This window comes from Lepidothrix coronata, unplaced genomic scaffold (assembly GCF_001604755.1).
Source record: "Lepidothrix coronata isolate B3197 unplaced genomic scaffold, Lepidothrix_coronata-1.0 Scaffold20, whole genome shotgun sequence".
NCBI classification, from domain to species: Eukaryota; Metazoa; Chordata; class Aves; order Passeriformes; family Pipridae; genus Lepidothrix; species Lepidothrix coronata.
In genome coordinates this window covers 3,601,833-3,618,685 of record NW_016690200.1, presented here as the reverse complement: position 1 = coordinate 3,618,685, position 16,853 = coordinate 3,601,833, and the positions used below count along the sequence as shown (strand labels likewise).

The 16,853-nt window shown below is 39.6% G+C and overlaps 1 protein-coding gene across 20 annotated transcripts in view; it reads left to right on the top strand.

Annotated features, from left to right (window-relative positions):
- CELF2 (CUGBP, Elav-like family member 2) overlaps positions 1-16,853 on the top strand; it is a 556,743-nt gene that overhangs the window by 509,347 nt on the left and 30,543 nt on the right. For all 20 annotated transcript variants that reach the window (XM_017807758.1, XM_017807750.1, XM_017807744.1 and 17 more), the window contains one exon: positions 3,861-3,995. In XM_017807758.1, coding sequence (XP_017663247.1) covers positions 3,861-3,995 — 135 coding nt within the window. The remainder of the gene's footprint in view (positions 1-3,860; positions 3,996-16,853) is intronic.

The window sequence follows — 16,853 nt, the reverse complement described above, 5'->3', positions numbered from 1 at the left end:
GTTAGGAAGAAATTCTTCACTGTGAGGGTGGTGAGGCCCTGGCACAGGTTGCCCGGAGAAGCTATGGATGCCCCATCCCTGGAACTGTTCAAGGTCAGGTTGGATGGGGCTTTGAGCAACCTGGTCTAGTGGAAGGTGTCCCTGTCCATGGCAGGGGGTGAGAACTAGTTGATCTTTATGGTCCCTTCCAACCCAAACCATTTTATGCTTCTGTGATTCTATTTTAGGACCAGATGATTCATCCGCCCCCTCTCTCTTCTCAGACTATAGCAAGAGCCTGAGAGAGTAACTTTTATTAGAATTAAGTGAGATCAGATGAATCCTTCCCACTAGGATTGGAGCTGTTTCAATTGAGAAAAGCACACTTCTTGCCAGGATATGTTTATAGCATATGTAACCTGAAAATGGGATGAAATCCCACGTAAGTCAACAAATGGCTCTAGTGGGGTTGGAACTATGTGATCTTTAATATCCTTTCCAACTCAAACCATTCTATGAGTCTATGAACTTCCAGTTAGATTTAAGCATGTACTCTTAAAATAGGGCAGAATCAATGTGAACTTAAAAGTTGTTTTAAGGGCTTTGCTAAATCAAACTGTAACTGGTCAGGGTACCTCAAGCACTGTTCAGTTAAGCAGCTTTTCTAAAGTTAGGCAAAATATATACAGTTTGATGGAGGTAGTGCTCAGGTCCCCTGTGTATTTTAATTCTTAGAATATAGCTGGAATAACATCGCGCTCCGCAGCTTTACACCCATTTGTACCATCAGCATCCAAAATGGCTGATGTCAGTGTCAGCAAATAGTTGCTTTTTGGCCTGGAGATGATAAATTTTACCTTAATCCACATTTTTTAAGCTGCAGTGAGGATTTAATTCAGAAGGAATAAATCCTAGTAATTGAGAAGGATAAAATTTCCGAAGAGAAAGAAGTCAAGTCAGTGGGAACTACTTATGAGCTATCAGATTTGGTTCTGATAATCACCACTGACTTTTAAATTCTGTGTGCATATGTTGTCACTAAATGTAGCCAGTGCCTTCCTTTTTTAGGAATTTGTTCAGCAAGCAAATCTCAGCTATTTCCTAATATGATTTTATTATGGTTTTGGAAACCCAAGAGCTGATGAGGCCTAAGAAGCCTTCAGGAACGGCTTGTGACTCTGTTCCCTCCTCTACAAATACCCAATAATTTCAAATTTACAGTTATCAGAGGAGAAACGCTGCAGTGACTGAAATGAGGCAAATTGCTTCATTGTATGAAAGTTTGTGTCAGAGGCAGCACAAGAAGTTGTAAAATGTAAATCTCGTGCTCTCAAATTTCCCCGTGTTTTCACAGAACTGCATCTGTGACTGTGCAGCACTACAAAAATTTCCTGTGAATGTGCTAATAGGCCTTATGAGAATGTTCTATCACCATCCATCTGTCACTTTTTAACAGGCCTGATTGGCAAGCACTTGTAACAACTGACATCTGTTCTCGCTTATTGATATGTAGATTTATGGTAATTGCTGTGAACAATAAGACACAAAATTACCTAAGGTGAACATTAAATTAAATTTTCATGCCCCTATCCTTATAAATAATTTTTTTAAAAAATCTTAAGTTTCAAGCAAGACATACTGTGCATCTGTTTTGTACATAATTTAATTGTTTTTTTAATCTGCCAAATGACAAAATGAAAGTTGAATTTCCTTGCGATCTTGAATATTTGCCAAGCTGATAGTGCATTGGTAAATACATGTTATTAAAAATGGAATCAAACTGTATTGTGATTCTGGTTTTTTTAATCATTTCCCTTTAATTCCCAACATTGTCTCCATCATGAAGATCAAGAGTTATTCTGTACCCAGAAGGTTTTTTTCCTCTACAGCAGGATTTTCATTTTTCATGTGCAGCTCTGCCTATGAGGCTGTTCCTCAGTGTTAAGCAATTTGCATTTCTTCAGAGAGAGGTGCATTTGCTGAGTGAGCAGCACTTTCAAATAAAACCCATCTACTCATTTGCGGTCCAGCCCTCTTGCGGGATTTGGGACTGCTTTGAAAAAACTGTAGGATGTGAAATGTGTGCAGAGTGTGTGAAAGGGGAGAGAATGAGAAAGCAGATTCATCCCACAGAACTGTACCTCAGCTGCAGTTCAGTTGAACTCAAAATCCCCAGTTCAAAGCAAAGTACATTTTGGGAGTGGGACTTGAGAGCATTTGGCTTCCCTCCTCTGAGGTTGTCCTATCAAGTGGGACGTTGATGCTCCTGACAAGTTGATGGGAGAAACCAATAAAGAGGGAGCAGAGATGTTAAAATGCCTGGGGAACATGAAACAGTGATGACAGGACTTGTTTTTTAGATACTTAAGCAGACAGAGGATCTTAAAAAGGTTGCATATTAAGTGATAAAACTGTTGACAAAATCTGCTCTAGAGCGTGCTGGGTGACAGTGTGTGCCATGAGCCCTTGCTGACAGTCACATTTGGGTGCTCTTGCTCAAGTGTGACAACAGCAAGGAGTCTTTTTTTCCTTCAGGCACCCAAGCTGACACCCTGTAACATCTGCAGACCTGTTTTGTGGCCAGGGTCTTATAGTCTACAGTAAAACAGATCAGATGGGGAGACAACTTTGTCTCCACTGAGCTCTTGTTCATTCATCTTCTACAGGCATTGAACTCATTTGTCAAATTGATGGGTTCTTCTTGTGTTTCCACAGGAAACATCCCACTATATTAAAAAAAAAAAAAAAAAAAAGATTTTGTGGGATGAGGCAATGATGGTATTTGTTTTGCATCCACATGGCCACAACAGTTGAATTTGAATTGCATCTTGCAAAATTGTTTGGGTGGGTAGTGTTTGAGAGAAGACTTATTTTTTAAGATGGTCATTAGCTTCCAAAAAAAACCTGAAAGAGCATTTTTGGTCACATAATTCCTCCAAGTGCACTGTACAGATTACAGACTAAGAAGGGCTGTATCTTGGATCAGCTAAAACCTTAACTCCTACAATTGTCATTGTGTCACATTTTCAAAAGCACCATCTGAGCTGACTTTGGGTATTGACTGAGGCACAGACATTAGAACCTCAGCCAGACCAGGTGCTCACCTGAGGCCTGACCTGCCTGTTGGAACATGCTGTGTTAAAATCTAAATTAAAGCCCTTGCTATTTAAATGCCTCCATATTTGAAGGTGCTCACTAAAATGCGGGTATATCTCCCCTGCATCTTCTAAAATAGTGAAGCAACAGATGACTAAGTGACTTGATATCACAGTCCAGAGCTTATAGCCCGAAAGTCCCAGCCTCAGTGATGGCTCTGTGGTCAGGCTGATACTAATTTGATGTACTTAGTTCATATATGTTTTTAGAAATGAACTATCAAAAGGAAATTGAGCCCAATTATTGGTTACTGTGCAGTGTAACCTTAGTTATGTTCAGAGGAGACATGGGAAACAAATTGTGTTCATCCCAATTATATGACCCTGTCCTGAATGTGTTTTAAATGTTAGTTATCTTCTTTACACCCCCTGTTGTGTCAGGAAATAATATTGCGCCTGGGCTTCACACAGAGTTTAAATGACTTTTAATTCTGCACTACCCTTACAGAAGAGGCACAAACCAGGTTTAATTTTCCTGAAGCATAGGCTGGTGCCTTTGCTGCATTTTCTCAACTCCAAGGTAGAGAAGTGAGAGAGACCATTCAGGAAGTGAAGGAAGTGGTTCCAGAATATAGATGTCTTGGGAGTGAGAAGAATTGAGTTTCTTGGCAAGGCGCACCCCAAGCTCCACATCCATTAACTATTTTCATTATGATGATGATTATGATGATGATGGTGATGATGATGGTTACCTGTTTTAATTAACCCTATTTCTTCTCCACATAGGCATGAACGCTTTACAATTACAGAATTTGGCAACTTTAGCAGCCGCAGCAGCCGCCGCCCAGACCTCAGCTACCACCACCAATGCAAATCCTCTCTCCACAACGACTGGTGCTCTGGGAGCCCTCACAAGTCCCGGTAAGAGCAGAGTGCTTGATTTCAACAGGGGAGTAAATTAAAACATGAGAGTTAAAATGGTGATTCCATGTTGTGTTTAGGTTCCACGCCCACATGCATTCTGGAGACCCTTTAATTACCAAATACATTTTTGTTGCTGTTGTTTTTAAGCAAATAACTACTTTTTCAAGTGGTCTGATGTGGACATGTTCACCTTTCCCGAGTCATTTCAGGGGCCATTAAAGCCTAACAGACCCATCTCACAAAATTCTGTGTGAAAACTGCACTTGCATGGGAAATTTAAGCTAAAATTCACTTTTCAGGAAGACTTCAGAACATGACCAAATTCTTCCTGTCCTACAGAAAAATCAACTCAGATGGTTCTGAGAGACTGATCTTTGATTCCCAGCACATGCTGGGAATTGCCTTTACCCATCATGGTGAAGACATTCTCTCCTTTTTTTCCTTCTATTTTTTTACTGTGGCTCAACTGAGCTTTCTTCTCGTCCTGAATATACAGTCACAGAAGTGATATCAGATGCATAAGGAATACACAGACAAAATACTAGTCAAAAGACAGCTTTATGGGGGGGAAAAGGGACAGGATAAGAGGTGGGGATGCCTCCATGACCACCCTGTGGACTTCCAGCCATGAATGTCTGATGTCTGCAAAACCCTAGAGAGAAATCAGGGTAAATTCAAACTTCAGTAACACTTCAGCAACACTTCAGCATCTCCAGAATCCAGAGAGAGAGTGATATTGATTCAGTGTAGTTACTCTGGATTTACAGTGATGTAACTGAGTGGAGAATCTGGCCACTTATCGTTACATAAAGGCTGCAGGGTGTAATTATTTGCATCATGAAGTGTGTTTATTGCTGTTCTAAAAAACATTCATATTATTTTAGACACCACTAAAGAACGTTTGTGTTTAATCTTGTTTAAGTGTGTATTTATTCCCCGTGAAAAAGTAATTCATGGCAGACGGTTTGAGCTCATCAGTAAGGAAAACAGCCTTCACTGCACAATAGAACTGGGACCGAGTGTGGTGCCGGGTGTTGGCACTGGCCAAGGCTTTCCGTTATATTGCAGTTTTATTGTTTGTTTGGGACAGAGGTTAATACCTAGTTTGTGCAGAATTTTCCTGTTTCTGGCATGAGCCTCATTTCGACCTAAAAATAATATTTAGTAGCAACATCTCTGAGAGGCAGGTTGGGTGAAAATAATTTTGGCTTGCTGATGTATGTATATATGTATTTTTGAACCTGAGCAATCTCTCCCCTCCGTCCTGGAGCTGGGACTTAATGCTTTGCAAAAGGCTAGTCCCAGTGTCAATGTTTCCACATTACTCCTGTCTAAATGTCACCCATTTACAGAAGCAGAAATGTTGCATTTCATGGATGTTCTGTGGTATCTCTGTAGTTTAGCTGTTAAATGTCTGAGCAGCCTGTCCTCCCAAAACACACTCAACACACCTTGATCCATACTGACAAGACTTCTCGGTGTTGGGTACTATGGTGCAGAGGGGCTGCAAATTAACTCTTTTTTATCATTGCTGCTCTGCAGCAAAGTGGCACCAGAACATTCCTGTCATGCACTTTGTCTTGCCATGTCCGCACAGAGCTTGGACTCAACCTTAAGGTCCACATTTGCATCCTTCCCTCTCCAACGCAGTTTTCTTATCCAGCCTGGCTGACTTGCTGTTCCCTCTCTTAACATGGTCTTCAGACTCCTTGAGTACCTGGAAAGTGTTTTTATCTGATGTCCAAGTCTGCAGAGGCCATGGTTAACCAGGTGCTTCAGCTGGGCTGGGCAGATACATCAGCTTTGTATTGCTCAGGGTGGTATTGTAGAGCAGGCACCAGGTTTTTTCCAATGAGATTAAAGATTTTGGCTAACACATTGAACTTGTTATTTTCAAAAATTTCTGGATATTTAGCCTTTGAAATAGTGTATTCAGTATGCCAGTTGATTTTGAAAGTCTTATAGATAGTATCTGTACACAATTGTTTCTAATATTAGACATTTTGGTGTGCCAAAGAAAAATGTGTATCTAATAGATCCACTGACCTATTTATATTGCACAACCAACCTAAAATGCAGCCTTATTAAAATGTTCTTCAGTTTAACCTTCCTTATCTGGTTCCACATTCCTCACCCTGTTAAATATTTTGTAAACCTGAATAATATCTTCAATGATCCTCCTCTGCTCTATGGAAAATGAATTTAGTTTGATAAAGCTTTTCATAGTAGCTCAAAGAATTGCCACTAAAGCTTGAGATACGTTGGCAGAAAGCATTTAAATCTGACTTTTAGTGTGTGGATGTTTGGAGGCCTTGAGGATATTTTTTTGGTCTAGTTTTCTTTTAATAGAACACTTCAGTTTGTTGTGTTTCATAAGCGTAAATTATTTTGTCTGATTTCAAAGCCTGCACTAAGCTCAGGAAGAAATGTTTGTGTCTCTCCAGATAATGTATTAAATTAATATTTCTCAGTTGAGAAAACAGTCCACATTTAGGGCAGTGCAAAGGTAGATGCTTAAATGTAATCCTTTGCTTGATGCTGTTAAAGGCAACATACTGCACAGAACCGGGGGGGGCATCAGTGTGTGTTTCTAGTATGCCTTAAACCATGGCAGCCACATAAATCATACCCATGTCTCTACCCAGATATAACTGTGTCTTTCCTGAAGGTTTCTCCTGAATCAATCTTTGACCAAGAGCTCTTGTTCTGTCCTTCGTAAATGTGTCATAAGAGCCCCAAAAAGTGGTTATTTCAGTTAAAATTCATCTTGAGGCCTGATTTTACATAGATAATATTTAGCAACCTTCAGTGCATCTAGTACAGAGAGGATAATGGTGAGACCAACTTTGATGCATTGGCAACACAGAAAAACAGGCCAGGAAGCGAGGAACCAACAGGACATCTGATATTTGAGGATTTCCAAACAAATTAAACTCCAATGATCTTTCCCTCTTACATTCTGACTAAATAACTTTGACCGCAAGAGAGTCTGAGGACACTCATTCTCCTCTATGTGCTGAATACTTTCTCTTATGCTTGAAAGACTATTCATTCAGAAAGAACAGAGACAATACAATCCCCCAAACTATTAATTTTTTCATAATTGTAAATTTATAATTTCAATTTTGCATACCCATGGAAGTCTCTCCCTACAGCATTGTTAGAAATGATTTTTTAAAAGCCTTTGCTTAAAAAAACATGAAAGATTAAGCTTTCATTTTAGTAAAAATCCCCTCAGGCAATAAATAGGTTCTTTTGTCTCTTGGCCCTGGAAAAAAAAATTAAAATGGTTTAAATTGCCTATGGTTAAAGTAACTGTTTCTTGCAATTATCAGATGGTAGTGAATAAAAATTAAAATGAAATCATGAAAGACTAAAAGCCAGGTAAATGCATATTATGTCTTTCATGAGTTTCTCATGGGTCTTTTGAAGACTCATTTAATCATGTTTCTTGTCTTTTATTTTGATATGATAATTGTTTCCTTTATTTACTTTAATCACCTCTATTTAGTTAATTAATTCTTCACTTTATTTTCACTTCACTTGCTTAGGATACTTTTTCTGTTTTAAAGGGAGGTACCAGTAGTATTTCATACCGTTTTAAAGGCAGGTACTTGCAGTATTTAGTAAAACAAGGAGTTGGGCTGGGGTAGCTTTTACCTGACTCCAGGTTGTCTGATCCAGTTTGTCTCAATTCCTTTTTGCTTGGGCCTTGGAATTTTGCATTTCTTGTTAACTGGGAAGGGATTTTGGAGGGACTCCCTCAGCTGTAGGTATCCACACTGTAAATTTCCCAGTTTGGGCAGGATGAACCTCATCCAAATGTCAGGAACCTTATTCTCTCCTCCAGAGACTGTCCTCGACACGTCCTGCAAATGGATCACTGAGCAAAGAGCTTGCAGGGAGGCTGCTATTCCAGAGCCTGCAGAGATTTAGGGTTCATTCAGTGGGTGGTGGGAAGGCCTGGAGGTGGATATGAAGGAGGGACATACAAACTCAGGATCAAAGTATCTGCCTCTAACACCGTCTGACATTTAATTTGCCTCAGTTGACCCACTACCCTAATTTTCCCAAGGATAATAATGTGTATTTTAACTGTCCTTGGTGGTACAAGATTAATACAGCTCTGTAAAACGTGGACCAGTCAGAGCAGGCTGGTGAAAGCCACGTCCCATCAAGGTTTGAGTATCTCCAAGGATGGAGATTCCACAGCCTCTGTGAGCTCATTTCAATTTTGTGTCTTAAAATTCATACACAAACGTTTTTTCAGTAGCCAGTAGGGAAGCCCTTCTATGTGCAAATGAAGAGACGAAACATCTAATTATATATCCAAATTTATCTGCATGAACATACACAATATAATTTCTGAGCTGTGGGGGGATAGAATTGCTAAACCAGAAGTTAATTCAGTTTCAGACTTGGGAGCCTTCATTTTCCGTGACATTTTCATGATTATTTGATTCTCTAAACTATTATTTATTCACACAGCTGAACTAGCTATTCATGCTTCAGTAAAAAACTCTTTAGGTTTATCTGCTCTGTAAACCTAAGAGGAAATATTTCTGGAAAAAACCCCAAACCGATAGTGTAGACTTTTTTCTTTTAATGACCTCTTAAAATCCAGCCCAGCTTTTGTCATCTTGTATCAGTATTCAGCCATTAGCTCTTATGTTGAAAAAAAAGTTCTCCTAAGTCTAAAAATACTCATTTTCAGACGGATGCTGACACTGAAGAATAACAGCCCCAAAAAACAGAAGACTGTGAAGTATAGAATAAACTGAATAAACTGAAAAAAAAAGGAAAAAAGATTACACTGCCTGTCCTGTAAGAAATAATTCATTCTTTCCCTCTTCTCAAAGCAGAGAATTATAACTTCCAGCTATGATCCATGGCTCATTATTTTCTCTGCCCCCTAATCTGGGATGAGGATTGTCTTTGTTAGCTGAAGGTGTTCATGTTGTGAACACAGTTGTCAAAGTGTTAGAAATTTTACAGAATATACAAGATGCTTCAGCTGAGAAGCAGTGAAGAATGTTCAAATACTCATTCTTAGAAGATTTGCTTTTTGTTCACTTCAGTACAATACGTTTTTCTCCAATCAGCAGCGCAAGGCTGCCGCCGTGACATTTTGTTAGAGGCCAGTGCACCCACTGAGATAGCTGCGATTCGCTTCCAGGATGATGCAAAAATAATCCTACCAGTAGGTGTGTAGGAAGGTCTGACAGTTTGCTAAAGAATGAATTGAAGTAGTTGTCTCATGTTGGAAAAGATCAGTTTAAAATGCGGAATGGCACTCGTCACACTGTAGTAACAAATTGATTATTTTTGTACCATTTCATGTGGAATTAATGCAAGTTCCATTATTGTGAAGTCATTTAAAATAAGCTTTGCTAGTTTTGCAGAACATAGAAAACTTCCCAAGTATAACTGTTCATTATTTTTAGTATAAAGATACAGTTGATAAATATAACACGTAGCTTAAATAAAGTTTTATACATTATACATCCAGTGCACATACTTAAACATCCCAAGTGTATGTTTTTAAATTTTGTATTTAAATCTAATTATAAAATTAGCACCCTTATCTTAGTGCTTGGAGGACAGAGAAGTGCAATGCCTTAACCCTGATCTCAGCACCAATTTTTTGGAAGTATGTGTTTTCAAGGAAGCTATGGAAGAAAATCTTGCCTTAGCATGCCCACCTCCTGTTATTGGACTACATAGGTATGTGATGAGAGAAATAGTCAGCTGGTCTTACCCACATGGTGTTAAGTTTCTGAGTCTGTGGTTAGGCTTCTAAATAAGTGAATTGACTTTCACTGCTCTTAGTGCCCAGAGATTATGCTACTTCTTGGAGAGATATATTGGTACTAAGCTCATCTGATAATTAGGGCACCCTTAAGCAGGCATGTAAACAGGAATTGGAGCCAAAAATAGGAAACTGGGAATGTATTTTTGACCTATATTTGTATTTTTAATAATGCTTCAAAATGTCTTAAAATTACTGAAGAAGAAAAGAGTGGGAATTGTGGCTAAAAATCTCCCAGAGCCTCAGTACAGTAAATGGAGAGGTGAATGGTGATGGATTCCCATGGACCCTCCCTGGTACAGCACTCTGTCTCTTCCTGCTCTCCCTTTTGGAAAAATGAGCCAGTGATAACCTGAAGGATGCTGATGGCAGCAGACAGTCCATCAGTTTGGGATGCCTGACAACTGCAGAAGGAATCATTTTGCCAAAGTTCCCTTATCTGTTTTAGAATCAACATTATCAATTTATAAATATTTGGCATAGAGATCTCCAGGTATTTCCTCAGAATTGCATAAATGTCATTGTATGCAGTCAAGCATTGTGCTGGCTAATTCTTCAGGTTTGTTTTTTGCCTTTTTTTTTTTTTTTTTAGGAAACAACATATAGTACTAAACCATGGATTAGTAGGATCTAATTCAACAGGAGACATGTTTGTTTTTTAAACATTAGTACATTATCATCTTCCTAAAGTATTAAATCCATTGCCTTAGCACATTTCAGGATTTACTTTGCTTGTAGTATACAAATAATACTTATAATACATTATATTTTGTAAGTGTCTCTCTACCCCACCTTAATCTCTATTTCAAGCTACGAGAATCCCCCTTTGTATAAAAGGATATTTTTCTTTCCATTGGAAGCACTATTTCAAGTTCATTCAGAGTTGCTTTCTACTAAAGAAACACGATAGTATCAGCTTGCCTACACAGGTAGATATGTGAGCTTATATATAATATATCTTACACAAAGTACCAAGCCCAGAAAATGCTGCAGTTCATAATATCCAGGAAATAATGTGAATCTTAGAAAAATTCATGCATTTGAAGGAGCATTCACCTATTTCAGGTTTACTACTGCCAACACTGTTCCTTTACCTCTACTCAATTTTGTGTGGGTCCATGGATAGTCCTGGTCCGTTTCCCTAAGGCAAGATAATTAGAAATAACAACAACAATAATAATAATAATAATAATAATAATAATAAATGTCTTTAACCTAATTCTTTCAGCATTCTCTCAAAAGAACTTATTTGTTTGAATATGGGGCTACTGATTCATTTTATGCATTGGCCAAACAAAAATATCTGCAACATTTGCATGTGTTTAAAACCAAGCAAGATAAACCCTCAACTGCCTTTGCTGTACACAGGACAAAAATGTGCAATATGGATGAAAACAACCAGTGTCACATTGAGCTATATATGACTTTACAAATGGTCTGCAAAGGCCCTGGCTGGGTAATTTTACATTAGGCAGGATAATCCTCGAGTTCTGCGGCTTACAGGGGTGAATGACTGTATCCTGTGGATGTGCTATTACAATAAGGTTGTACTTGCACACCCCACTAAAAATCCCTTCTTCCATGGAAATTATTATTCATGCACTTTTGGGATTCATAACTCCTTTAACTGCAGGCTCAGATTTTCAGTATACAGTTATCTCATCTCTAGTCTGAAATACCACGGATAGGACTCCTAAGTGTTTGATGCAGTGGGAAGACAAACAACCCCCAAGGATTTTTTTACCTGATCTTAAGACAGATGTATGAGAGAGGTAAAAAAGAAGATGAATCAGGCCATCCTCTCCTAGGTACTTGAATTTGAATTGCTGTGTATGCATGTGGTTAGTACTCAAACAACAAAGACATTGCTTACCTTGAACTGTAGCCTTGGACTCTACCGACACTCAGATTTTTATGGAGAGAGAGAGAGATGCTACTGCTTGTTGTTTGTCATTGGTTAGTGCTGAAAGTGTGTGAAGGATGTTGCAGGTACATGGGGGGCAATGGGGAGGAACCTGTACTCCAGGCAGGAGATCCTGGCCTCAAGTAGAGCCTTATTGATTCTAGATCAGAAATTCTTCGGAGAGTGATTTAGGAGTGGCTGTATGCTGAAGTGGCTCCACATGGAGGTCATTTCAGCATCGGGGCATGAGTCCCAGAGCAATAGCTCGCTCCAAATTGTGTGAGATAGCAGTAATAAACATGAGAGCACAGCTGGAAGTTCCCTGTAGAAATGGTTTTGATGTGAACTCGGTGGTGCATCAATGAACATAGCCACAGCCCTTGGCCCCACTGAGTAAAACAGAGTCATAAATGCTCAGTAATTGTTCTTTGTTTTCTTCATATTGTGGTGATTCAATTTGGTTTGATTTCAGTAAAGAGTTACAGTTGGAAATATCTAATGGTCAGCTATGAAGTTTAACTCAAGTCAGTTCATTGTGCCTTATTATTCTCTTCCCAAGCCTCTCTAAAGTACTTCCCACCCAAAACCAAAGGTGATTTATCACTGTGCTCTACTGGGGAGAATGCACAGTATGTTGGAGGCACAGTGCTGAAGTACAGCTTGTAGTTTCCAGTGGATGTGGATGATCTTCACTGAGCAATGCATTTCAACAAAACAGAAGCATCAGTGTGGAGTTGGCCCAGAATATTAACTGCTTTTTACTCTCTCTCTCTCTCTGTCTTCATAATGTCACAGGAAAATATACCCTTAAACACCAAGATTCACAAAACCAGCCTAGATTCGCAAAGACATGCCCAATCAATAAACCCTTGTTTGTTAAAATACCTTCTGTTAGACAGATAGGTTTGGAGGAAACTTATGGGACAGAAGACTAGAAAACTACAAAAATAACCAGCTGATAGGTTTGTCTTCCATCCCTGTAGTCCTTCTGCATGCTCTGTCTTTTCCTCCTTCTTTGCACTGCTGTGGAAGGTTCATAGTCCATTGTAATTTCAAGACAATCGTAAATATCATGTTAGCTGTTAACATAAATAATATAAATGATTAAAATAAGTGACCCTGATTTTCACTTCTCCCAAGCTCGCCAAGCTCCCTTAACTTTCAAAGACCCATGCACTACTGCACAGTACAGATATATGAGTCTAAAGTTAATCTCCAGTTCTTGAAGACCTTGGCTTCTGAATTCATAAAGAATTTGAGTGAATTCGTTTACCTCTTTATGTTTTATTTTTTTAATTCTTGTATAAGTCAATCTACACAAAGGACTTTGTAAACGCTAAAGCTGTTTTCAGAAAGACAGAACAAAATATCACAATAGGGAAAGACTCCTTCCTCTCCTTCTCTCCTGCTCCCTCTCTGTCATGCTTACTCTCATTTGCACATGCATGCACACAGATACACAGAAGCCATCAGATACTGAGTGGATGATGTTCTCCCCTCCTCCTTTGCTCACTACTGCTTCTCTTTCCCTGTTCCTTGAGAAGATATGAACAATCTTTCACAGGAACAGTTCACCTGTGAGCAATGAAGAAGTAGAGGGACACTGACTTATTTGAGAAAGGCTGTGCTATTGGTATATGTCTTTCTATATTGTCATTCTTGTTTCCCCCAACTCTCTCTTGCTCTCTTGCTTTTCTGGTGCTCTTTCCCTGGAGTGCATCTGTCACTTTCATTTTATTCTATCCAAGCACTAGCAGAGCACTTAAACTTACTAGAATCTTCCCTTTGACATGTCAGACAAGGTACCAGAAAATGTTGCTTCTTTCCCTACAGCAGTGGCAATGTGTTTGTCAGAGGACCTTATGGAAAATAAACCACTCCAGGCCAGGAAAATCCACTTCTCCTTTGCCAAAAAATCACCCTGAGAAATAGAACCAGTGCATGCTGGTACTGTTAGCAAGGGGGAGACCACCAGTTTGTGCAAGGGTGAATGCTCAGATTGGCTGGAGATCACTGTAAAGGGCAGACAATTTAATGCCAATCACACAAGCTAGTTAGATTAGAATACTGATGAGCCCTAGTGAAAGGCCAACTACATCTTCTTTTAGCAAAAATATTAAAATGCCCCCATTTCTCCCACCTCCCCCTCCAGATTCTCCACAAGAATAAATTAAAACTTGGAGGTGTGGTTATTATCACAGAATAATTAGACCCCATGGGATTAGAGGCACTCAACGTTTGTTAATGCCCCTGGGTTGTGATTATCTAATAATGATGATGCCTCTGTCATTGCTTAATTATTCTTCCCCTTTAAAATGTTCCTTCAGCAGTCAGAGCCCGTAGTGTGCTCATTTCAGACAGAAATGCCGCTGCAAATTCCTGAGAGCAATGTCACATGGGCACTGTGATTGACTTACCCACTTCTCCCCCACGCCCATGTTTATAATCCTCGTTTCATAAGCTCCAGCATTACTACATTTGAATAATTCCCCTTTTCCATAAGACATTTCATTTGTGTGTTTAGGAGAAGGTTTGGGTCCTCCATCTCTTCAAAAACACCAGGTAGTGTTAGTGCTACATAAAGAAAACAAACCTTAATCAATTGATCTTAAATATGTAAGATCAGACATGGCCAGAATCCCACATAACTCCAGGTCAGTGGTCCAGATTCCCAGCTACATAAGAGCCTCCTACAGCTGAGTGCTGTTCATCTCTGTTTAAGAGAGTACAACAGCTAAAATAAGATGTTATAAATCAGGCCAAAGTTTGAAGCTTTGCACAGCCTTTTGTCCAACACAGCTGAACTTTGTCCAATATCTTTAGTCTTTCACTCAGGTCAGCAGGTGTTCATTGTGTTTAGATAGTTTGCAAGACATAGTTACAAACATCATTGTTTTTTGCAACTGAAGATTAGAAAGAAAACAGAGAACGCAGCCTTAATCTGATTATCCTTAAATTCAGTGTTGTCTCTTAGCCTTATTATCCCTTTTGGACTAAGCAAGGGACAAAGGCATATTATGTTTACCCAAGAGATTTTGTGTAGTAAACAAAGATTTTAAATTCAGCTTGCTAAAATTAGAGAATTCTACTTTGGGTTTAATATTTCTTTTTCTTTTTTCCTTATAATTCTCTTATAAAACCCTTATAATTTTTTTCTATGTCACTGACTGGGGAGCTGTTAAAAGTATTAAAATAATTTTTTTTCTTTTTTTTACTGCCTTTGCTCACTTTGTATAATTTCTTTATATCTTTTATTTACCACCTTCTACTGTGATTTTATTTTCTGTTGTGCATTGCTGAATCTGAGAGGAATCTAAAATCTCAAGGAATCATCCAAAGTCAGAACCCCTTTTTGTTAGATGTAGATCTGACCCTGGAAATCTAGCCCATGCAATGTAGTTGTGGCAGCCTAGAATTAAGCCTAGAGTTAAGTGGCATATTCAGTGTCAAACTCTGTTCCTGTAATCAGACCCAAGAACAGAAGCCAGATCTGTTCAGTTTTCTGCCAGCACATCTTCATTCTTCAGCCTTCTTTCATTCTGCCTTAGTCTGACCTGACTTTTTCTACTTTTCTGCTACACTGTTCTAATTCCCATAGAATAATTGAGGTTGGAAGGTCCCTTGGGAGGTTTGTAGTTCAACCCCCTGCTCAAACCAGGGTCAGATGGGAGGTGAGATCAGGTTGTTTAGGGCTTGATCCAAATGAGTCTTGAAAACCTCCAAAGACACGGATGGGACAATCTGGGTAATTTGTTTCAGTGCTTGACAGTCCTCACAGTGCAAATGATTTTACTTATATCTGAACTGAACCTCACCTTTTTCAATTTACCTCTCATCTTCCCAGCATGTACTACTGCTCTGTGTAGTGGATGACCTCCTTTGTAAGTACTGGGAGGCTGCTTTAGGTTCACCTGAAGCCACATCTCCTCCAGCCTGAACAAGCCCAGCTTGTTACAGGATGAGCGTTGGAGCCCTGACCAACTTGCTGGCCTTCCACTGAACTCCCTCCACCTGATCAATGTTTTCCTTGCAATGAGGAGCCCAAATCTGGATATAGTACTTAGATGTGATGTAACAAGCGCTGGGTAAAGAGGAAACATCACCTGGATCTCCTGGCTCATCTCCTATTTCACAGTCCAAGATGCTGTTTGCTTTGTTTGCTGCCAGTGCATGCTGCTGGCTCATGGTCACCTCCCACCAAGAACCCCCAAAGTCCTTTTCAGCAAAGCTTCTCCCCAGCCCATCCATCCCCTGCTGTGTTATTGAAAAGGATTATTAATCCCCAGGTGCAGGAATTTACATCTGTCCTTGCTAAATGCATAAGGTTCCTGTTGGCAAATTCTGCCTATCTGCATCTCTCTGATGTCAGCCATTTACTCAGCAGCAGTTTAGGTCAGATCCCTTTTGTCTGGCCCTTGTAGTCAGAGAGTTTGGGAAGAAATGCACCCAAATTCAGTACAAGGAAGAGGGTTCTGGACTCAAACAACCACCAATACAGGTTTGACAGTAGCACCTCCCAAAGAGAACATTTTCTCTGCAACATCTCATGCATGAAGTCACAGACACGCTGAGCCTAAAATTTGTGGGCAATATCGATCCCCGGTGCGCTACTACATCACCTTAACTGGAGCAAAATAAGTCCTTTGAACACTTATTCATTTAAACTCTCCATTAAGTAAAACAACAAGAACAAAAGTTGTGGTTCACAAGTGAGTGGTGGCAAACAAGTGGCTGATACTGGAGTAAACACTGAGCTTCCTGTTTGCCGTGTTGTGACAGGCAGTTGTGGAGTGCAAGCAGGAGCTGCCTAAAGGAAAACCGTCAGCAGGGCTGACACAGTTACCTTGTGGAAAGTCCCAGCATAGTTAAGCCAGGCCTGGAGCTGCCCTGAAGCCCTGCAGCACCTCCTTCTGCTCCGGAAAGATTAGCTGCTCTTCACATGGGTGGGGTTGGCAAGGTCTACAGCAGCCTTCCATGCAGGCAAAGAGCTGAAGCTGCCCTTGCATTTCTTTGCACATTCTCTCCTTTAGTCCTGCCCTAAAAACAAAAAGACGTTTCCAATAAGAAACTTCACTTAAAATGTTTGAAATGTGTCTTTGATATTCTTAATATCTTAGTCCAAGACCTGCAGTTTGACTGTGTG